This window comes from Cenococcum geophilum (genome assembly GCF_001692895.1).
Source record: "Cenococcum geophilum 1.58 unplaced genomic scaffold K441scaffold_18, whole genome shotgun sequence".
NCBI lineage: Eukaryota > Fungi > Ascomycota > Dothideomycetes > Gloniales > Gloniaceae > Cenococcum > Cenococcum geophilum.
The window spans coordinates 661,660-683,341 of NW_027137576.1; the positions used below are offsets into that span (position 1 = coordinate 661,660).

At 46.3% G+C, this 21,682-nt stretch overlaps 6 protein-coding genes across 6 annotated transcripts; 2 read left to right on the forward strand and 4 right to left on the reverse strand.

The window, feature by feature from the left end:
- Window positions 1–2,109: 2,109 nt before the first annotated feature.
- On the reverse strand, window positions 2,110–2,687 carry K441DRAFT_658997 (uncharacterized protein). The gene has a single exon (XM_067648450.1). The coding sequence runs from the start codon at window positions 2,578–2,580 to the stop codon at window positions 2,266–2,268; it is 315 nt and encodes a 104-aa protein (XP_067504534.1). The 5' UTR covers window positions 2,581–2,687; the 3' UTR covers window positions 2,110–2,265.
- Window positions 2,688–3,639: 952 nt separating this feature from the next.
- K441DRAFT_676949 (uncharacterized protein) lies at window positions 3,640–6,333 on the forward strand (the record flags this gene model as incomplete). Its single annotated transcript, XM_067651011.1, has 9 exons — window positions 3,640–3,829; window positions 3,974–4,238; window positions 4,348–4,611; window positions 4,671–4,989; window positions 5,039–5,115; window positions 5,160–5,431; window positions 5,563–5,995; window positions 6,045–6,189; window positions 6,316–6,333. The coding sequence occupies 9 exons, from the start codon at window positions 3,640–3,642 to the stop codon at window positions 6,331–6,333; spliced, it is 1,983 nt and encodes a 660-aa protein (XP_067504535.1).
- Window positions 6,334–7,577: 1,244 nt separating this feature from the next.
- On the reverse strand, window positions 7,578–10,915 carry K441DRAFT_635306 (uncharacterized protein). Its single transcript, XM_067646428.1, has 2 exons — window positions 10,822–10,915; window positions 7,578–10,702 (listed from the first exon to the last, which is right to left on the reverse strand). Exon 2 carries the CDS (start codon window positions 10,678–10,680, stop codon window positions 7,648–7,650), a length of 3,033 nt encoding a protein of 1,010 aa, XP_067504536.1. The 5' UTR covers window positions 10,681–10,702; window positions 10,822–10,915; the 3' UTR covers window positions 7,578–7,647.
- Window positions 10,916–11,140: 225 nt separating this feature from the next.
- K441DRAFT_659000 (uncharacterized protein) lies at window positions 11,141–13,577 on the reverse strand. Its single transcript, XM_067648451.1, has 5 exons — window positions 13,537–13,577; window positions 12,930–13,474; window positions 11,846–12,818; window positions 11,584–11,782; window positions 11,141–11,523 (listed from the first exon to the last, which is right to left on the reverse strand). Exons 2-5 carry the CDS (start codon window positions 13,211–13,213, stop codon window positions 11,279–11,281), a joined length of 1,701 nt encoding a protein of 566 aa, XP_067504537.1. The 5' UTR covers window positions 13,214–13,474; window positions 13,537–13,577; the 3' UTR covers window positions 11,141–11,278.
- A 313-nt stretch (window positions 13,578–13,890) lies between these two features.
- Window positions 13,891–18,043, forward strand: K441DRAFT_676952 (uncharacterized protein; the record flags this gene model as incomplete). Its single annotated transcript, XM_067651012.1, has 5 exons — window positions 13,891–13,924; window positions 14,040–14,132; window positions 14,201–14,256; window positions 14,310–17,039; window positions 17,087–18,043. 5 exons carry the CDS (start codon window positions 13,891–13,893, stop codon window positions 18,041–18,043), a joined length of 3,870 nt encoding a protein of 1,289 aa, XP_067504538.1.
- Window positions 18,044–18,474: 431 nt separating this feature from the next.
- K441DRAFT_84158 (uncharacterized protein) lies at window positions 18,475–20,462 on the reverse strand. The gene is made up of 2 exons (XM_067654485.1): window positions 20,346–20,462; window positions 18,475–20,282 (listed from the first exon to the last, which is right to left on the reverse strand). The coding sequence occupies exons 1-2, from the start codon at window positions 20,361–20,363 to the stop codon at window positions 18,906–18,908; spliced, it is 1,395 nt and encodes a 464-aa protein (XP_067504539.1). The 5' UTR covers window positions 20,364–20,462; the 3' UTR covers window positions 18,475–18,905.
- Between the last annotated feature and the right edge of the window lie 1,220 nt (window positions 20,463–21,682).

The following is a 21,682-nucleotide window of genomic DNA, read 5'->3' on the forward strand; positions in this document are numbered from 1 at the left end:
AGCCTGCTTAGCAGCTTCCCTAAATATAAAGGGTCCTAACTTCTTACCATTCTTAGATCCTTTTAGTAGATTGGTAATTAGGAGTATTACTTATAAATAGTAAATAATAAACGTTTAGTAGAAGTTCGCCGTGCCTAAAAAAACCTGCACTTCTCTAAATATTATAGGGTAGGGCTATTCCCTAGTAGCGTCCACCTGACTTTTCTCTATTAACACTCTATTAACGCTAATAATAAAACCTAAAAAATTAATGCTAGTAGTATAAAACGTGCACTTTTTTAGGTTTATATAGAGCTTATATTCCTATAGTCTTTCTAGTACTATTTACACGTAGTGTGTATATGCTTTATAGTTATTAGAGTAGACTATATATATCGTGTCTAATAGGCCTAATAATGCCTTATTAACATAGGCCTAAAATATTACCGGTGTATTAGTAAGCCTAAATGGCATCACTAGGTACTTAAAGTGGCCGTACTATATTTAGAACGCCGTTTTCTACTTATTGCCGGCTTTAATCCGGATTTAATAGTATATATCCTTTAGATCTAATTTTATAAATATCTTTACGCCTAATAGTCTGTTAATAAGCTCCCCTATTAAGGGTAATAGGTAGTAATTCTTTATAGTAATTCTATTTAGCGCCTAATAGTTAATATAGAGGCGAAGGGTCTTATCCTTCTTAGGTATAAATATAATTAGTACCCCTACTAGGCTTATAGAGGGCCAAATCCACCCCCTCTAAAGATTATCCACTATATATTAACGTAGTACCACTAGCTTATTTTCTAACAGGTTATATAATAGTCTAAAAAGAGGTTATTTGTCCCCTATATTTATCTTATACTTAACTAACATAGGGTTAGGTAAGGTTTGTGCAGCCTCTTTACTAGAAATATCCTCTAAATCTATATATTCCTATAGAATCTCTAGTTCCTTAACTGCGTATAGCTGGATATCTAAAAATAAATATCCTGTATCCCTGTTCTTAGTATTAAGAGTGGCATATATAGTATATACCCACCCTTCTTCTTATATATAGTTTAAGAAAGTCTTTTAATCTTTAACTATAATGCGTGGTTAAGACTTCCAATATTAATATAAGGCTAAAGGCTAATTATGTCTGGATTGACTTGGTAAAGCTATAGGTATCCCAAAATAAGGTTATACCCCTTAATTTCTGCGGCACAGAAGCGCATCTTCTGTATATCCTATAGACTATTACAGTCTTAGCTGGCCATAAAAAAAGCCTATTCCCCGTAGTATAGAATCTAGTAGCCTCTAATGCTTTAAACGGTGCGTACCTATGAGCCGCTAAGGTCTAAATCCAATTCTTTTACTTATGCTCTAAGGCAGTAAGGATTTTATTATTAATTATACCAAAAATAACTAAACAGACTTTACCGTCTTCCTTACTATACTATTTAAACTCCTTATTATACTTGTTAGAGAGTGCCTTATTAGTTAAGCGAATTAAATTATTAGTATCCGTAATAATTTAAGACCTCTTAAGGATCTCGTCTCGCTACTCCTTATCGGCGTCCTTTAGTACTCAATTAATAGATATCGTAGGTTTTTCTTCCTGGAGCTTTGGGTAGGGGGGTGGGCCTATATCTTCCCAAATAATATACAAAAGGCCCTCACCACGTAGGTACGTGCTAAGCTGCGTCCAATATTGGTGCTAATTTAAACCGTCTTTCTTAAGGCGTTAAATGCCTAGATAGTCTTTACCTATGGCGACGCGTAAATACACAAACTTAACGCGTAGATTTAATAATAAGAAATAATGCAGAGCAGTAAGAAATAACCTAGCACGGGTGTGGTAACCCTTAATGCAACCTATGGTAAGGTGTTAATCTTCTAACGTTGTAGCTTAGTAGCAACGAGTGCTTATAACCTAATAAACTGAATGATATTGGAATAAATGAATGAATCTATGGAATCTAACTATGAGGAATATAGGTCCTAATATAGGCCTATATTTACGGATACCGAAGTAGTTGCTGCGGAGACCGAACAAAAGGGAATCTGCTTATGTAAGCAGGAAACGCGTGTGGAGGACTCCTCCAGAGCCATCGTCAGCTCCCGCTCCCGCTCTTGCTCCCGCATCTGCCGTTGGCCCTGCGTCTGCCACCATCTCCAGCCCCCATTCCCCCGTCCCGCCCCTCGCCGCTGTTGGCGCCGCGCGCCGCGCCGCTTGTGGGGGCTGTAGTACCGGGGGAGGCGCAGTTTCTAGGGCCAGCGGCTAGGGCGGGGGGTAGGTGGTTAGAGAGGATCAATGGGGTAGTTGAGAGGGCGGTTGAGAGGGTGGTGTGGTGGACGGCTGAGGGGGAGGGGGTGGTTTATAGGGGTTTTTGGAGAGGGGTGTTTGAGTTTTTCGAGATGTGGTGTGGAAAGAGTTGGGTTGGGGGTTGGGGTTTGTTGGGGTCTAGTGTTTTGTGGTGGAAATGGGGGGGGAGAAGTGCTGTGCAATGTGGGACGGTGTACGTTGGTTGAGATATCCCAGGGTTTAAAGGTGTGTTTATTTTTACACTGTAACAGCAGGATCTGGGAGCTTGGTATAAGGGTCTGGATTGCCATTCTTGTTGTGAGAGCACGCAGGGATACGGGGCGGCGTATTCAGCGTTACGTTTGCCGTCCAGACTGCTGCTGGGAATAGTGGCTCATTGAATTTATTCTGTTGCGGATTTTTGCTCTACATAGTGCCACTCGAGAGATTACTGTCGTTCTAGCTCTCCTGAGTTTCACGAGACAGATCCCTTAGGATGCTTTGCTCAAGGAATTGCCTCACTATGCAGTCGAAGATAGACACTTAATCAATTGCGTCTTCGCCCGCATAACAACCACATGAGCTTTCATGCCCCTGTCAGGACGTTTTTTTAAGCGCTAGCCCCTTTTATATGCATGTCATTGATCTGCAACATCTGATCGCTACACATCTGATCGCTACACATCTCCATCATGTCTGCAGTCAACCAAAACAAAAGAAATGATTTTGCGAAAGGTATGCGGTCTGCATAAGGCTGAGACACTCATGCCCGAACTCTTAAATCGGCCGTGTTACGCCCCGCTTAAAGATAGCTCCCCGATGGCCCAACCGCCTCCCGTTATTCCCGCCCAATACATGTTAGTGAAATAACTAAATATCCGATCCTGCGTCTTAGCCCCTACTTCGCGCATGTTCTTCCACATCGCCAAGCACACTTTCCGAACAGTCATTTCCGCAATCTATACATCAATGTCACCGTCGCGCTCTAGACTAATTAAGGGCGGTTCAAACGCTTGATAGGCCTAAGCCCTACAGCCTTACAGAAGATGATGTGGCTTGAGAAGCTTTGGCTAGCAGTGCCAAGCAATGACCAGAGGTATCTGTTTGGGGCTATGCTCTGATACAGCATCCTTCACAACTTGGCAGCGATATCTGTGTAGCTTCGTTTTAGGTCAATGGGGCCTAAACATGAATTGTTTGCCTTATCTTTCTTTTTACTGCTGGGCCAAAGAGTATTAAACAACCGTTCCCCGAGCCTTTTGAATTCATTCATATTGAAATACAGCATCCACTTAGCAACGGAAGGAGTCCCCTACCGTGTCTCGTTCGTTTCACTCTCAAGTTTCAAGAGTCACTAAATATTATTCATCATGTCTAACTTGAAGCTCCTATGGTTAGCACTTTTTGTCATATTTAATACTTTTTCCACGATATTTGTCAATGCAAGATTTGCTCCTATCCATTTACACACTTTGACAGGCGCGGTTCAAGCCAGGGATCTCTATAAGCATGGTGACCTCTTAGAGCCTAGTTGTGAGGTTGAGCTTCGCTATGCAGAAGGTGAGACTGAAATTGTCTTTCCCCTCGACTATCTAGCAGAAGCCTAGGGTTTCCTCCCCCCGGGAGTAGTTCAGGCATACAACTGTGCTCCTTAGATACGTTCTCTCATGTGATTAACTGCTAACCCACGTTCCATTCCTGAAGAGGGCGATGGTCCAATCCGGTACTCCATTAGTGTCACTGCAACTCATGAGGAGCGAGAATACGTTATTGTAGAGAAATTCGAGTTCATGTTATCTGAAGTGGTGTGTACACACGGGCACACAGAGTCTTCTAGCAGGCTCAGGTTCACGTTTCGAGACGAATTATTTTTTCAATTTGCAAAACGTCAATGGGGCCAGCGAGAAGAACTAATGTTCGTTACGCATCATGCCTCTTGCAACCCATCACACGAGCGAGCTATGTACATGTAAGGCAATCTATTAGTGCTTTATGGATATAGACTTCTACGTCACCCTTGCCAATTGGCGAAGGGGATTCTAGAGAGTCGCTGAAGAACATTAAGCTAATTCTTCTAGTTCCTCGTTAATAACGTTCGATCATCAAAACCTCACTGCCGTTGTCGACTGCCGTTTCGTTTCACTCGGAGATTCGCCTGAAGCAAGCTCCCGTTTGATAGTAGCCGGTGGCCCTGTATCAATTGAGCTTCAAAGGAGACTTTCACGGCGCACAGTATTTCACAACAGTGGTCTGAGACAGCGAGATGATAGCCCTGAACAATTGGACTACATTTTTAACCTAGACGATTCATGGGCTCCTCAAGAACAAGTCCTCAGTGTTGAGTGGGTACTTCCTATACTGTATTGACTATAAAATCTGTTTCGGTTCTAATATGGCCTAGTGGCGTTGACGTTACGTGTGTAGGCTGCTCTTTAAGCGGCGAGGCTGTTGCGTCCTTTATTTATGAGATCGATACCGACTTAGATGCTCTTAAGGATATTGCTCTTGGCAAGAGTCCCCTCCAAGCTAAAATGCAAATCGAAACAACTCGACAGATTGATGGCAACTTCACATTTGACGTAGACGCAAGCCTCGCAATTGAGGGGTCGTGCTCCTTGCCTGGTGGTTGCTCCGGAAGCCTCAGCCTCGCAAGCTTTGTTGTTGGGACCAAGTTTAAAAAACAAGCATCATCAAAAAACGCAAACGGCGCAGGCTTCAGTGTAAGTTATTAATGAGAATCGAGGGTGGCTTTGCTGACTACACCACCAGATTGGGAATTGGAACTTCACCTTCAGTAGTACTTTGGGTGTCACCCTCGATATAAAGGCACAAGCCATGGCTAACATGTAGGTAAAACCTACCGGTGTTTAACAAGCGCTAACGTTGGCAGAACGTTGCCGACAACCATCAGTGTCCCTGCAAATGAAGAGATATACGCAGACGTTGCGAAATTCGAAGTGGGCAACACTTTAAAGCCAGAGATTCAGATTGGAAAACCAATTGTTCATCTTCAAGATGCAGAAGCAAATGTTTGTGCGTCCGTGGCTCTTGGACCTAGTCTTTTTATCTCGCTCACAAACTCGGATCATCCGACTTTCCTTGCACAATTATCAGGAAAACTTGATCTGCCCAAAGTATCCTTATGTGCAAGCCAAGAGACAAGTAAGCATTCCTATTATCAGAGCTTTAAGTCATTTCCCGAATTCAGCCATCACTACGTCTTAACACAGCCCCTCCCACGTATTTTCTCAACATAACATTCTTGAATACTAACGGAAATATACACCGCTTAGACGTTGACCATGATTGTAATCCTGGTACAATTCAAGAGGCAATCGATATCCAGGCTAACCTAAGCTACGGTCTTCAATTCGATGGTATCCTGAAATTTGGGATAAGTGAAAAGAATTTTGACCTGCCCACCGGCTTGTACAAAGCGTACACCCTCTACCATCACTGCTTCGGCATTAATAACGGCGTCGCTAACGTTTCCGCGCCGCTCACCCCTGTTCCCATCAACCCAAGTATTACAGTAAACACAACCGAATCAGGAAATAACGGCGGGGGCAATAATAACTCAACTACCCTAATAGACTGCTCGGGCGTATCACCCTCTCCCGGCGGACAGCCATGCGGTGATGTTGTAATGGCTTGTGTGAGTGACTCCATCTGGTCATGTGGCGCCGGAGAGGAAGGTGTAGTGCCCCCAGGGACTATATGTCGATGGTGAGTCTTGCCGCTAATATACCTTTCTGCCTGCTGACTCTCCTTCTAGCAATGCATTCCGCTACCCAGGCTGGCTGCCTCCGACGGCGGTTGTGCCGACCTGTGTTGACGGCATCTATTGCGTTAGCGATCAGCTGTTTAGCGTTTGCTCGCCGGGCGGTATTGAACCGCCGCAGCCAGTGGCGCCGGGGACTGTATGTCGTAAAGGGGCGATTATGTGGCCGTGAATGGAATTATGACTCTTAGAAAGCTTTCCTTGATATAATTTGATTTCTACGTATGTTAGAACTCTGTTTGGGTACGCTACTCGTTTGTTTTAGCAAAGCCATTCCGCATAATAATCGCTTCTTTGTCTACCTGGCCCCACATTTAGGACCAGTGCATGTGAGAATAGGAATGAACTGTCATTACTGTATGTAGAAACGCCATTCGTCTATCACTTTGGCACATCTTCATCCTTTCGTGTGGCAAGTTTTCTTGGACTTTTCGTATATGCACGCCTCATGAGCCAATCTAAAGGCTCTATACCGTACAGAGCTTGATGTTGAAGCCTCTGGTCAGTGCGGTTGCTCGGCACGAAGGGTGCTAGCGCCTCATTAACACTTCCTCTTTCTTCCCCTTTTTGCCCACGCCTCTAAAACGCGAATACAACGCTGTCTCTGCAGAGAGGTCGATGAAATTTAGCAATATCGTACGGGCGGAAACCTCACGATATTTGACAAAGACCACGACGCTGCGGAGGAAGGCCGATCGCAAACAGAGGCGTTCGCTACGATTGCCATGCACAGCTGGCAATCAGGCGAAGTTGAATGTGTACCGAATTCGAAACCTGCGGAAGGGGGGGTGGAAGCTAGTCATGCACATAGCTATATAAACCGCATCTACAGCAACCAAAAACAAGTCTTATTTATCCCTTAACCCGCCGGCGTCCTACCAGAATTTGGTCCGTGCTTGAACACCAGAATGAAAAAAAGCGTATAGCTAATTACTCTCAACAATGGCTTCCAATCGTTCTTCCAATGATGTAGACCTTGTTCAACCGACTCAATATAACGTTCAGCCGAATCGATGTGCCCAAAAACCACCACCGAAGCCATGGCCGCTGCCCGATTTTACTCCTCTGATGATTCGATTTGGCTGATCTGGTTGGCTAGTTCTTATCGATAACGGTAGGACGAATTCCGGCGGGTTAAGGGATAAACCTAATAGATAGAATAGTAAAACAGATACTGCTTTATAATTTTAAATATACAGTAGCTATAATATAACGTGGTTATAAAGTTTTAGGTAGTAGTTGGTATTTAGATACTGGTAAGATCTGGAGAGCAGGTGTGGTTCTTTTCACGTGATTTCCCAATTGTATATAGTGCATTCTTGGCACTACAAAATTTGATAGCCGAGCCCCTAGATAGATCAATTGGCCAACGCTTGGTGATTGTTCATGCAGTGTTGTCTAAACAGTCACGTGAATTCCGATGCTAAACTTCTTGCGGATCTATTGCGTTTGCAGTAGTTTCCGCATAAACTATCCAAAGCTTATTGTAGAATTAGAATATGATCTTTAATCACAAAAACAATGGTCATTGAGCGCCGTGCTGTTTAAGTCACAGCTGCTGGAAATCAGATTCTGTATCCACGTGTCCAATGGATAATCATCCAAAACTCAATTCGTCGTCGCTATCCTCCATTATTCTCATCATTGCCGGACGTCGTCTAGACGGAGCGCTCGCGCTCGATAACGTCCGCTTCAGAGACCGTGAGGCCATAACTCTGCGTGCTTCTCCCTCATATTTTCGTTTCCGAATGTTCGTTATACAAAGCTCATCTCCATCGCTTTCGTCAGCTCCAAGCTCCGCTTTCTTACTAGCCTTAGTCTTTCTGTGAATTCTGCGGGCTGATGAATCGATATGAAATCTTTCATCGTGGAAAGCGGATCCGGCGATGCCTCTTTGTTTAATGTAAGTGTTTTTATCAGATGCCTCGTCCTTACTATTAATCATCTGGACTAGCAACTTTCTGGAATCTCGGCTCTCCTTCCCCGGATTTTTCTCGGGGGAACTTTCATGTTCCCATATGTCGTGTGACTCTGCCTGTCCAGATTTTAGCTTTACGACAATATTCGTAATCTCAGCTAAGCTTCTTCGCCGTTTATCTAGGGCCGTCTGCATAAGAGAAAGTCTAGGCTGCGCGGTACCGCATTGGAAAATATCCTTGGCCCTGGCCAAATCCTCTCTGGAGTCAGATCCGCTACTTCTAATGGAGCTTGTTCGCTGTCTCTTCAAGAGAGGGTAAGATTGTGAATTTAGCGATCGTTTGACTACTGGCTTGGCTCTGCCTAGGGGAATGTTGGACATTGGAGGCTTTGATGGCGATGATTCTGGCGACGCAACTAATCCATAAAAACCGAGGGCCTTTAGTGTCCCAGGCGATTCGGGCAATTCTGGGGAGTCAGATGAGTGCGTATATGCTGTATTTTTTGCGCTTTGAGCCGAGGAAGGTGGGCCTGGTTCTGACCCTGTTTCCGAATCTATTGGCGTCGGCGGGAGTGCGGGAGGTATGGGTTTTCTAGCAGCTCGTTTTACTTGTTGCCGAGCATATGGAGTGCAAGCTACCCACTCGCAAATGCCTTCTTCCCAGCGAAAACCGCTCCATTTTGCTGGCGATGCAGTAGGCTTGATAGGTGACTTCATAGGTTTTATGGGCCCGAAGCTTTGGACTGTTTTTTCAATTTCTCGAGCAAAAGCAGAGTGATCTGCTGCTTTTGATTCTTCAGCGAACTCCAGGGACGTGTCTAACGCCAGTCTTTTCATGAACCAGTGGGAGTGAGGTGATGCACTCTTTGGTGGAGAGATAAGGGATTGGACCAGGCGTTGCAGTTGATCGAACCCATCATCTTGCCAAGCCCGTCCTGTACACCGCACCGTGGAACACACTAATTTAGGTAGGCTTTCGATAGCGGTTGATCCACATGAAGCATGTTGGGATGATGTGGAGCCAATTTGATCAATTATAAGAATTTGTTCATTAAGACCGACGCTGATCAGTTCTGATCCGAGGCTGCAACCGCCCAGATGAACCAGGAATGCTGCTGCAAGGCTCCATAATGCACGCTCAGAACAAGTTTGGATAGCTTCGGGAGTTTGGGGATAATTCAAGAGTTCCGAACCGATATCCTCTTTAGTCGCTATATTGAGTGCTATAGCGTCGAGTGCCCAGGTGACGGAGTGCATGGTAGCTCTGTCGACTTCTTTAGCACGGGTATTTGATACTAATGCTATGCTAGCCAAAAGGGTGAGAAGGCTAGAAAATGTGTTGCTTAATGCATCACGGATATCGAGTTTCGCTACCGGTGGGTTTCGCTTGAGAGAATATAGGTCTTGGATAACTTCTCTTGGAAACCCTTCTATAACAAAACTGTAAAGAGGAATTTGGCAACCAATACCACGAAGAACGGCTGTTTCGAGTAGCTTGAAAGCATTGGCGTAAGTTCGGTGATCACCGTCGGATAGTGTGCGGACTATCCTACTCCATATAGGAAGCATGCCCTGCGTTGCTAACCATTCAACCGGAAGCAGTTCTTGTGATAACATTAACTCTAGCTGGTCGTAAAGAAAGCGGTACCGCCATGTACGCCCAATAAACTCATAGAGCATGGATAGAGAGGGAGACGTTTCCGCATTAAATAGATCGGAGCATAGATTAGGCGGGGGTGCTATAGGCTTCTGTACGGAGACATAGCTAGCTATAAATTCTTCTGCTTCATTCCAAGCAGACGCATTCATGCAAAGCTGATAGAGCCCTTGGATTGTGCCTGGACCAAGAACTTCGTCCTCAATGGCGTCCCGGAGCAAGCATACAGCATGGGCCCTGACAACTTCCCTCAACTGTCTCCAACCTTTGCCTTCACAAGCACCAAGGCTTTCAAGGTCTTCATAGACTTCAGCTGAGATATCTCTGTCATCATCTTCTTCAAAGTCGTCTTGTGTTTGCCAATACTCTTCTAACGCAATATAGGCTGGAACTTGCCGAAGACATGATGACATAAGTGACCGCGTGCCCTTTCTGGTCTTCTCTGCTGGGGCTTTGGTGGTCTGGAGCAGGTTCGAAAAGCCGCCGTAAAGTCCATCTACCTGCTTCCACATTTCCGGGGTCATTTCCAATTTTAGATTCTGCAAATGATCTTTCGGCTTGGTGTAAAGTGGTCTACGTCCTTTGCGTGCTGCAAATTTTAAAGGGGTATTTTGAAACTGAGGACTGTCCTGCAGCTTTCCAAAGCTCCTAGAAATGAATGGTGTCGGAAGGCAGATTTCCCCCGGTTGCCCTAGAAATCTGGTATCAGGAATAGGCTTTGCCGGTGCCGGCACCTTGACCGGACGCCCTCTGTACGTGCGCTTAGTTGAGCATTTTGGCCTGACTTCTGGGATCCAGTCTGGATCTTGAGCCTTGTCAAAGCCCCTGGGCCTTGTCTCCTTCGATCCTTGTGAGATGTTTACTCTTCGCTCTGCCGCTGGCGCGGGCTTGAAAAGCGCATTTTGTTGGCTATCGTGGTTCTCCACGATCTGGGATTTTGTAGTCTGGAGGTTTTTGCGAAGGATAGCAAGTCGAGAAGCTATTGGACGTAGAAGTCGGTTACAGCGTGCGGTGGTCCACGGAATCGGGTCCTCCAAAGGATAGGAAGAGCTCATAACTAGGAGTAATTCTATATTCCTGTAAAGCCATAATCTTAGTCAATAGCAATCAAAGCATGAAGAATGATCTCAGCTATAGTAGGAACAATTGAGGAGTTTCACCTCCATTTGTGAATGTCCAGGATTGCGCAAACTCACTCGATATCATGCTCAAAGCCCCAATGCGCGAAATACCTTTAATACGAGTAATTCATGCCCGGTGGATATCGTAAATGCAAATAAAGCAAAGTTGTATGTACTTCGCAAAGAAATATCGGTGATAGCGGAGTTGTGGGTGGATATCACATCCGTCAACAAACAATCAAACACGCGCTAGTCCGTATTTGGCGTCTAGTTATAAAATGTCACAATCGACATACAAAACATTATGAGATACTACTCTACCACGAAACGCAGGCTTGAAACAATATAATGTTGTTGGCCCTGAAAACACGTAAAGGCATAGTATACAAAAGTTTCCACCGCCACTCCCCTGGGTATCAAAAGCTTCATTGATAAAGCGCAGGATCCTACCATCGGCCAACCCCAGCCTTCCACATGGTGATTTACAGTGCCTAGAAAATACAGAATAATATAATAAATTTAGTTGGCTGTGTTATGACTCGTTGTCCTCGTTCTTCCTGGGTTGGACCTCAAACGTTAAGTCCTTGTCTACATTGCCTTTTGCATTACGCGAAGTGATTTTGTATTTCCCGCCATTCCACAAATCCTTGATAGTCAATTCCCGGGTCCTCCCCAAGCTCTCAATGGCAGAAATTCGTTCAAGGGTTGCTTCCAGGTGCTCTTCAAATCCTTCCTCAGAGCAGACTTCCCTAAATGCATTTTGCATCGGAACAGAATCTATGTGATGTCAGCTCCGCAAACTAGCTCGGTCGGCCTGGGATTTGGGATATCGTTTACCTGCGCGAACCATGGAATGCGAATCAATAGTAAAAATATTAATGTGATCATAGCTTTGGATGAAGTCGGCCCGCGTCATAATCTGTCGTGCTTCGTGAAGCGGTATCTCAGGCAGGATGTGGCCTTTCTCCTTATCATACGTAACCTCCATCTCCTTCTCTTTGTCTACTAGTGCTTTCGCTAGAACCATGGCAGCGGACTAGTAGGAATGAGTATACGACAGTACCACGTTTCATCTACGATTAGAGAATTGAACACTGACCGCATATTTCTGTTGATCCATGACATCGTCATCCATTTCCTCACCTAGAATCCAGCACTTGTTCAGGAGCCAACTCTTTTCTGTTTGGCAAATGGAATTGCATGTGGACAGCATGTCCTTAGACTTGGCAACTCGATTCAAATACGTCAGCCTCCCCCCAACTTTGTCGTAAACTTCTTCAAGTGTCTCCATCGGTGTTTCTTCTTTGAAGTATTTCATCCTGTAATTCTTCAAAGCCATCACTGCTCGGCCCTTTGGTAAATCGCCGACTGGTGTGACCTCCATCCTAGTGGCATATTGCTTTAGACGTTCATAGACCCAGTAATCATCACTGTTGAATACAACAGTAGCTAGGCTGGATGCTGCCCATTGCTCAGCGCGTTGTTGGATTAGCTCCAAGAGATCCTTTCCATCCTCATCATCTCGCAGAAGATGCGTACTGTTTATGATGAGCACAAGAGGATGTCCCACCTCCTTCCTTCGTTTGAGAGCGACCTTTTCCAGCTTGTTGAGTGCTCTTTCGATGTCGAGTAAAGCCGACGCGTCTCTAGGACCACGGATCGAGAAAAGTGAGCCGATATTGTCCTCATGAAATTCAAAATCGAGTGCCTTCCCCAGTCTGATGCGGAAAATTTCGAGATCTGCGTGGGCTTCGAACATTGCGACGCCTTCTCCGTCAATCTTGTACATTGCGTCAATCAGCATAGACGATTTTCCAGTCCCTTTCTCACCAATCAAGAGGTGATAATGACCTCTGTCTTCTCCACTGACGATCGCATCGAGCTTAAGTTGTTCAGTTCGAGGAATCCAGCGGTCATGATCTTCTCCCACTCCAGGCACTTCTGGGGTGTTTGCCAGAATTTGCTTTCCATATGCAGCCAGATCTAGAACGGGATCACCGGGACGGAAGGCGTTCTCCATTTTTTCTAAGACAAGGTGCTTGTAGTAGCGCGTGTAGCTATAGCCAATGATTCTGTACCATCATTTAGCTCAGAAGTCCGATAATCTGATAAACCTTGAACCTGAGTAGGAGCAGCAGTTTTGGATATCACGTGATCAAACACAGCTCTGAGCAACAACTCACCCCAGTACTGAAATGGATGCGAGAGTTGTCATAGCGCTCTCAAACATCTTAAACGCGGTGCCTTTCCATTTACTCCTGCCATCACGGCTAGAAGATGGGTCAGGAGCAGCACCATCAATCGGATCAGGGTTCAGTTGATTGGGCGCTGGGGAACCTATTATCCATCTCCGGCTCATCCATACCGGCGCAACGCTGTTGGAGCCTGGATAGGACCTGAGAGACAACGGTGTAGATCTATATCTGGAATTGGAGAGAATGCCGTTTCTCATAGCAGGTCGCAACATCTTTTCTCGCTTCGCGGTGCAAAGCAAGACAAATACAAAAAGGACAAGGATTGAGAGCTAAGGAACGAGTCGGAAAATTAAGGAGCGCGGTGGCTATATAGGGCTCTGATAGATTAAATGAGGATAGTCGTGAATAATGGAGACCACATGATCTCTGGAAACTCCTTTTGAAGAGAAGAAATTTCAGGAGAATATTGGCGGAGATTAGTCTTTCATTGCATACCGGCCCTACGCCAGCCAAAGGAAGCGATTTCGCTCAAGCTGAGAGATGGATTAGCAAACCCCAAAAACTATTCTTTCTGAAGAGGTTGGACTGCGAATACCTCCATCTTGTCAGTATGCGGGGAAGCCCTTCATGACAGTAATTGTACACGTAACTGTGGAGCTCACCCTTTTTGTTTCTTTGGTTTTGCGGCTGTTGCGTAGCGATCGACCCGAGCCCGAGGGAGACGACTCGGCTGAGCGCTCTAGCGGCAAAGCCCGGGTGCGAGGTGCGTCGCGGGCCTGCAAAAAAAAGTTATTCTCGAAGCCTCATCAGCCATCATCGAGCAACATCCTTCAATTGTACATTAAATGCGTCTTTTGTATATTACCCTTACATTTTGCCGCTCTCTACTTCTTTTCCTGTAATCGTGCACTCCCTTCCGAACTCATTGGGCCCAAATTGAACTAGAGCAATGGCCGAGAGTCACGATGACGCTTCCAAGATAGGTAAGCTATAAGCAATCTAGAGGTCGTTTGACATGATATTTATTACTTCGCAATTCCTCTCATGCTACCTCAAGCTATCTCATGTAATACGAAGCTAATGCTTGTTGCGCAATAGAGCTGGCCGAGTCCACCGAACCAATGAAGAACGTGAACGGTGAAGGAGTAGGAGAGAGCTCGCAAGAAGAGGGGGCAAACGGCCATGCTGAAAGTATGCCTATACCATTCAGACATCTATACTTTAGGATATGAGTTTAAGTTGATCACCAATCTTTACAGATGTCTTCCAAATCACCATCAACTTGCCTCATGAGCCATACAAGACTCAGGTCATGGTAGGCTAATTCTGCCAGACACTCTATTTCCCCACTTTTGCTAAGGTTCCCAGCTTTCCACCCAGGAACAAGTCCAGGATCTTCGCCAATCCATCGTCGAGCAGCCTCAAACATTCCAATACTCCTGCTTCCACCTTGAGCACAAGGGCGAGCGTATCAATGACTTTATTGAGCTTTCGGAGGTGCCAGATCTGAAGGCTGATTCTGAATTGACACTTGTGGAGGATCCGTACACAGAGAAGGAGGCTCGGGTACATGTGATTAGGGTTAGGGAGCTCATAGGAGCAGCTGGCGATCGGACAGACGCGCTACACGGAATTCTAGCCGGTCTATCGTTGCACGATGGCATTGCCCAGGATGAATCTACAAAAGGGACTGCTGATGGGGGAAAATCTAACAATGTTGACAGCTCTATAATGGAGGATTATGATCTTGGCGCTCCAGGATCCGTTAAGAATCTACTCCCGCCACCACTCGAGCCCCCACCAAAGACTGTGAAGTCGATATCCGTATCTCCTTGGAACCCACCGCCGTACCACCTTCGTGCCAAGGGCCATCTACTGTACCTTCAAGTAACTACGAACGAGGGAGAGCAGCATCAGATTACTGCGCACGTGAGCGGCTTCTACGTGAACAAGTCTTCTAATAGCAAATTTGACCCATTTCCAAGGCCAGCACCTAAGGATTATGCAGCACATTCCCTCCTAAATCTCATCTCCACCATCTCACTCTCATTCGATGCATCGTTCAAAGCTTTGCTGGAATTTAACGCGAAGAAGGACCTTCTTACCGTGTTCCAGCTATCAAATGCTATTCCGGCTAACCCATGGTTGGTTCCTCCACCATCCTCATCGCTTACCACACATCAATCGGATCTTACAAGAACGCAAGAGAGCTACCTGATTTCGGGCGTGGAAAACACTGACACATTACGTGACTGGAATGAGGAATTCCAGTCTACCCGCGAAATGCCAAAGGACGCTGTTCAGGATCGTGTATTCCGAGAGCGACTCACCTCGAAGCTGTTCGCTGACTATAATGACGCGGCTACTCGTGGAGCGATGATGGTCGCTCGCGGAGAAGTCGCTCCTCTGAATCCAACGGAGAGCAGAGATGCGCAGATCTTTGTTTACAACAATATATTCTTCTCCTTTGGTGCTGATGGCGTCGGTACATTTGGCACGGATGGAGGGGATGAGGCCGCCCGTGTTGCAACTGGAAAGGATGTCGTGGGTGTTAAGGCCGTGAATAACCTCGATATTCAAGGGCTTTTCACGCCAGGCACAGTCGTTGTTGACTACTTAGGAAAACGAATTGTCGGCCAAAGCATAGTTCCAGGGATATTCAAACAGCGGGAACCGGGAGAACACCAAATCGACTATGGTGGAGTTGAAGGCAAGGATGTGGTTGCCGACGACAAGAACTTTTCCCCATTATTTGAGAAGGTTTCGAAATTATTGCGAGTCAAGAAGCATCCTGTGTGGGACAAGGAGGGTGTGCGGCATGAGCTGGAGGGCAGTGTGGAAACCAAAGGACTGATCGGGACAGATGGCAGAAAATATGCTCTTGACCTTTATCGGGTGACACCTTTGGACGTTCCATGGCTCGAACAATACTGGAGCGAGCCGACCAAAGACGGAAGCCCAAAGCCCAAAGAAAGGAACTACCCTCATCGCATGGCTGTTCTACGTCCAGAACTCGTCGAATCGTACGGAAGGGTTAAGTTACGTGACTACATTAAAGACGAGCTTGCTAAGAAATCAGAATCATCAAAGCAACTCTCTGACGTTAGCAAAGAACCTTCCGCTAGCGGTGACGCAACAAATGAATCCGAAAACGCAGCTACAAAGGACAATGAGGTTGCTGCAGAGCCTGAAAAGAAGGAAGCAGAGCAAGATAGAGTGGACATCTCTGGTTTCCAATTTGCTTTAAATCCGGATGTCTTCTGTGGCCAGCAACCGCAGTTGGATGAGGACAAAGAAGAGTGGGCCAAGGACGAGGCTGAAGTCCGCGCGGCGTGCGATCATCTTATTTCAGACATCATCCCACGCTTAATTCACGAGCTACAGGAAGGAGATGTTGGGTTCCCGATGGACGGTCTATCACTAAGTTCCCTCCTGCACAAGCGCGGTATCAACATTAGGTATCTTGGGAAAATAGCTACCCTAGCCAATAAGGATGATCCAAGGCTACAGGCCTTGAAGCGATTGGCAATCCAGGAGATGGTCTCTCGTGGATTTAAACATGTCACCAACCAGAGATTACGATACCTTCCTGTGCCGTTCGCAGCTCCATGTGTTACACATCTGCTGAACTGTCTACTGGGAGAGTGCCTGAACTCAAGTCCAGTTGCCGAGACGGATGCTGCTCTAAAGTCGATGTATCCCGATGCAGATTTTAGCTTTGAGAAAATCACGCCAGGAAGCCTCAAGAGTGAAGTCTTGGATCAGGTTGCTCTAAGATACCGCTTCGACCTCGGCAATGATTGGATAGAGCAAGGCAAACAGTTGCAACTACTCCGCGAAGTGTCCTTGAAACTTGGACTGCAGCTGGAAGCCAAGGAGTATACCTTTACTAATCAGCAACTAGCAGACGGCGCAACAGCTAATGAAACCGTTGCTGCGCCAGCTACCAATGGTCACGCCAATGGCTCTAGCAAAAAGAAGAAGAAGGGTCCATCGCCACCTCGGGCCGCTAGCCCTATTCCCACTACTTCTTCGCAGACATTCCACACCGATGACGTCCAGAACATTGTTCCTGTTGTCAAGGAAGCGTCACCAAAGGTAACATCTCTCTAGATTAAACTCAATTTCTATGCTAATGAAAGCAGAGTGTTCTTGCAGAGGAGGCGTTGGAAGCTGGCCGCATCTCCGTTGCCCAAGATCAGAATGAATTAGGTCAAGAACTCCTCCTTGAGTCCTTGTCTCTTCACGAACAGATCTATGGTGTGCTACACCCCGAAGTCGCTAGAGTATATCACCAGCTTTCGAATCTCCTATACACATTGGAGGAAAAGAGCGCTGCCGTTGAATTAGCGCATAAGGCAGTCATCGTATCGGAACGAACGCTGGGCGTAGACCATGCCGAGACGGTTCTTAACTACCTTAATCTTGGCCTCTTCGAGCATGCGACAGGCAACACGAAAGCGGCCCTAGCCTATGTGCGTCATGCACTAGAGCTCTGGAAAATCATCTATGGTCCGAACCATCCCGACTCCATCACAACTATCAATAACGCGGCAGTAATGCTACAATCCATGAAACAATACCATGAATCGCGTCTTTGGTTCGAGGCTTCCCTCTCCATCTGCGAAGAAGTCTCGGGCAAGCAATCCATCAACACAGCCACGCTCCTCTTCCAGCTCTCGCAGGCGCTTGCACTCGACAAAGATATGCGCGGCGCGGTCAACCGCATGCGCGAATCTTACAACATCTTCAACAGCGTTCTCGGCCCCGAGGACTGTAACACGAAGGAGGCGGAACAGTGGCTTGAGCAGCTTACACAAACTGCTGTTTCACAGGCCAAGCAATTGCAGGATTTAGCTAACAAGAAAATTCGACGAGTGCAACTGACAACCCGCGGCACGCTGCGCCCGCAACCACAAATTGGGCAGACATCTGCCGAGGCGAATGGGCGCGAGACACGGAGCGGGTCCAACCAGTTTGACCAGAGGAGCATCGAGGAGCTGCTGAAGTACATTGAGGGCGGTGATTCACCGAAGAAGTCGACCCCAAAAAAGCGTACAACGAATCCGAAGAGAAGGGCACAAAAGGCGGACGGCGCATAGTGCCTACATATCCCTTTTGTTCCGCATTCTGGTATATGAGCTTTGAATGTGTACGAATAATGTGAGATTACGGCCTGAAAATTCTCTGCTACCCTAGTATATACTCACCATCTCCAATCCGGGTGTCCCCTGCCAGCGTCACTTTCCTGTTTGTGGTACCTGTATACATAATTTTCCAAGTTTCCTCATCTTGTGCATTTCGGAGCCAAGCTTGCCAGGCCTATGTTTGGGAAGTGAGTGGGGAGCGCGGTTAAAAAAGATGATTCCTGTAATGTTTCCCATACCTTGCGCAAAGCGCCGGGTTGAGAGATTTACTCCAGGGTTACGGATTTGTACTATATCTTGCGATTAGACTAAGGATTGATTTATGCGGGTTTAGTTATGTATCAAAAGCTAATGCTAACGCCTCCTCTTTCTACTCTTGCACCACCTCGTCTGCTTCCGTGGGTCCTGGCCGGCTGATCAGGCTTTGAAAGTTTCATGNCTGCCGTCAATTTAGAGGTTCTCACAAGATGCTGAGCAAGTTCCTATGGAATGCAGGCAAGAGAGTGGTGTTGACCGGAAATACCAGGTCAGGAACTTGTGTGTCGATTGATCTGTGAAGGAAAAGAGACCGTACATACATGAGGTAGGTAGCGAAAGGCTGACGACGACGATCCGTAATCGCCACTCAGTCGACAGGTGGTTGTTTTGGATATTATTAGGAATGCCTCCTAGGTAGACCAAGACTTATTATGTGAATCAAGTGCTCTGCTACAAAAATGCTATTGAATAAAGATATTTTTTTGAAGGTCAAAAGGTCAAATTGAAATAAAATGATCCTGGAGAGCCGACATATTTTGGAATCTTGGATGAATCTTAATCACCAATATAGAACAGTGCTATTACGGACCTTCCTTAGGATACTATCCCAGAAACTAGTTCTGGTTAGCATTTTGAGTGGAACGCAATCGCATTGCACCAGAACGCTGAAGTTTGCCTTGGAAAACCTATGAAAGTGGATCTGGTCAAGTTGTGGCGCCAACCCCGGGATTGCTTCAACGAGTCGTGTATCAAAGTCGGCACCACCTTGGCGAATCCAGGTGGTGTCTAGTTCAAGTCGCTCAAGAGACCGGGGTAAGACATTGACCAGCAAAGGCGGAGTAGATTCATGATCCCCGAGAAGTAGGCCCTGAGGAATTTGAAGGGTCTTTAGGCGCGTAAAGATAGCGAACGACCCAATAGGGCTGCGATTTCTAAGGTAGGACGTAGTGCTGATTCTAAGGGTTTCTAATGTGTTTTGTTGATTCCCCAAGGCAAAAAGCACATTTTCGAGGCTGAAGTCGGAGTGGAAGTGGCACGTGAACGATCGGAGCGCAGTGAAGCACCTTAGTATTTGCCCATTAAACGATTGATAGACTTTTCCACGTAAAGTAAGAGACGTGATAGTTGAGATTTCCACATTGCGATGGTTTATGTCCCACGTATGAACAGTCAAGTCGCTCGTATCTTCTACTTGGACGGAACGCAGAGATGGCAAGCGAAGCAACGGCGACACCCCTCTCCGACGAAGCAACGGCGGCACCCCTCTCTGGCTGAGTGAGAAAATATCTCTCCCACGGGTAATGTGGATATCTTCTAAAGCGCCTAGTATAAGCGAGGGGTGCATAGAGCAAAGTTGTACTAGTAGGGGAGGCATTTCTAGGTGCTCCGCCAGTATCAGATGAAGGCTACGGAGTTTTCGTACCCGCGCTAGGACAAGCGCAACGACAGCGATATGTGAGTCGTGTGCTCGGATTCTCAACTCACCAAGCCAAGTCTGTTCCATATAACTATATATGGGAAGCTTCAAATCACGCACGCAGTTAGAGAGAAAGGCAACCGTGTCAGTCGTGGTACCATCCATGTTAGTCCAGGAAGGATGCGTGCGTGTCCACGCATAACGTTGCGTGACCGTGATCTCCAGTTTTCGAACCTTTCGTGCCAGGTCAGTTCGGTTGAGGATTGTGCGTAGGAATAGCCCGAGCCTTTTGGGTGCAAGAGTCCCTCCAATACAGCAATTCTGAAACAGGACTTCCTGAGCGGTCCTAGCTAGTGCCTTCGAAACCTTACAGAGAGCAAGCAGGTCGTCTGTATGATTGCCGATTTTGTCTTGGAGAAGAAAAGCGATTTCCAATAGCAACTCGTCAGGAAGCTCTTGGATCATGGCGCGATTCCGACCGGAGCCAGTTCTCCAGGAGAACATTTTTGATATTTGATCCTAAGAATATGGTGTGGTGAGCAAAGATCCTTCCAAGGAGCTTTTCTGCTGGTGGTTGCTAACCATGATTAAGCACCTCATTGTCTCTCGAGATTCTTAGAGCATCTTGTAGAAAATTCAGGAGCTTGTTTAATGAAATTAAGAGTGATGAGCAGAATGCCACTAGTTATAGCCTTCAATTTAATAGTACGGACGCGAAAGAAAAGCCACTTGGGCTGTCTCCAAGTGCTCGACATATGACTGGCATCAAAAACCGCGGGTGAGTCAGTAGGACATCAGCTAGTGAGCGAGCGAGGAGAGTGTTGTGCCGAGACAATATCCCCACATCATAGGATTCAAATGGATGAGTCTTATCCCTGTTAGCTTTGTGTGTCATGCTTCTGCTCAGCTCTTACGCTCTGCCGCCCTTACACTCTGCCGCCCTTGTAGGAGTTGATTGCAGCTCAACGATTTCGGTAGGGAAGAATAAGCATCCGACAAACATCGATGAAATAACGTCTCTTAACCTTCCGTTCAAAGACATTGAGAGCATTCGTGATGCTTATATGGTTTTCATGTGTTAGTTATTTTATTCTAGAACAGCTCTCCAGTGGCCTTCGTAAATCATGGTGGATTTCTTGCCCCGCTAAACTTGTAACAATTCGTTGGGCGTTCACGTGCACGGCGTAGGAGAACTTGAAAGGACGTTCAACTGTGATTCCTATCGGTCTCTCGCTTCATTAAAACGCACTGAAAATCAAACTAGGAAGCATATGGTACTAAACATGTTCGGTAGTACGGCTCTCTACCGCACAAAGGTGGAAGCTCTTACGAGAGACGAAATCCCTCCCAATCCCCTATAGTCAACTTCACGAACACATGTTAAGTCTACCCCCCCCCCCCCCCGGAGAACGCAGCGCAGCAGTCGGCCCATTCTGCCTCATCGGAATCACCGGGAGCCTGGATATGCGAGGGGAGGTCCCACGGGGTAGGACCGATGTTTTGTAAGATTTTACATGCTTGTTAGGTCTTCTGTATTGTTATCCCTTATTCCCAGATTGAGGGAGGGGTTGGAGAAATGTGGTAACACTTAAACAGCAATGAGTGCCAGGGTACACCGTTGCATTGAGCTATGGGGGTGAGAGAATCTAAAGTTGGAAGAGTCCACATCTTACCTTACCCCTGTCTCTACCTTATTACTCTTTTATATTAACATTAACATTAACATCGGTTGCTTTAAAATACCGTAATATTCACCTGGATTAGAGAGAACCCCACCACGACAACAAATGAGGAAGATAGGAAATCCTCACACTTCTTTCAGCAATAAATTGCCTTCTTACTACCGTGTTCATTAAACCGACCCAAAAACCTCTTTTCTTTTTTCTCTTTACAAGTCTTCTTTCTCCAAGCATCTCTAA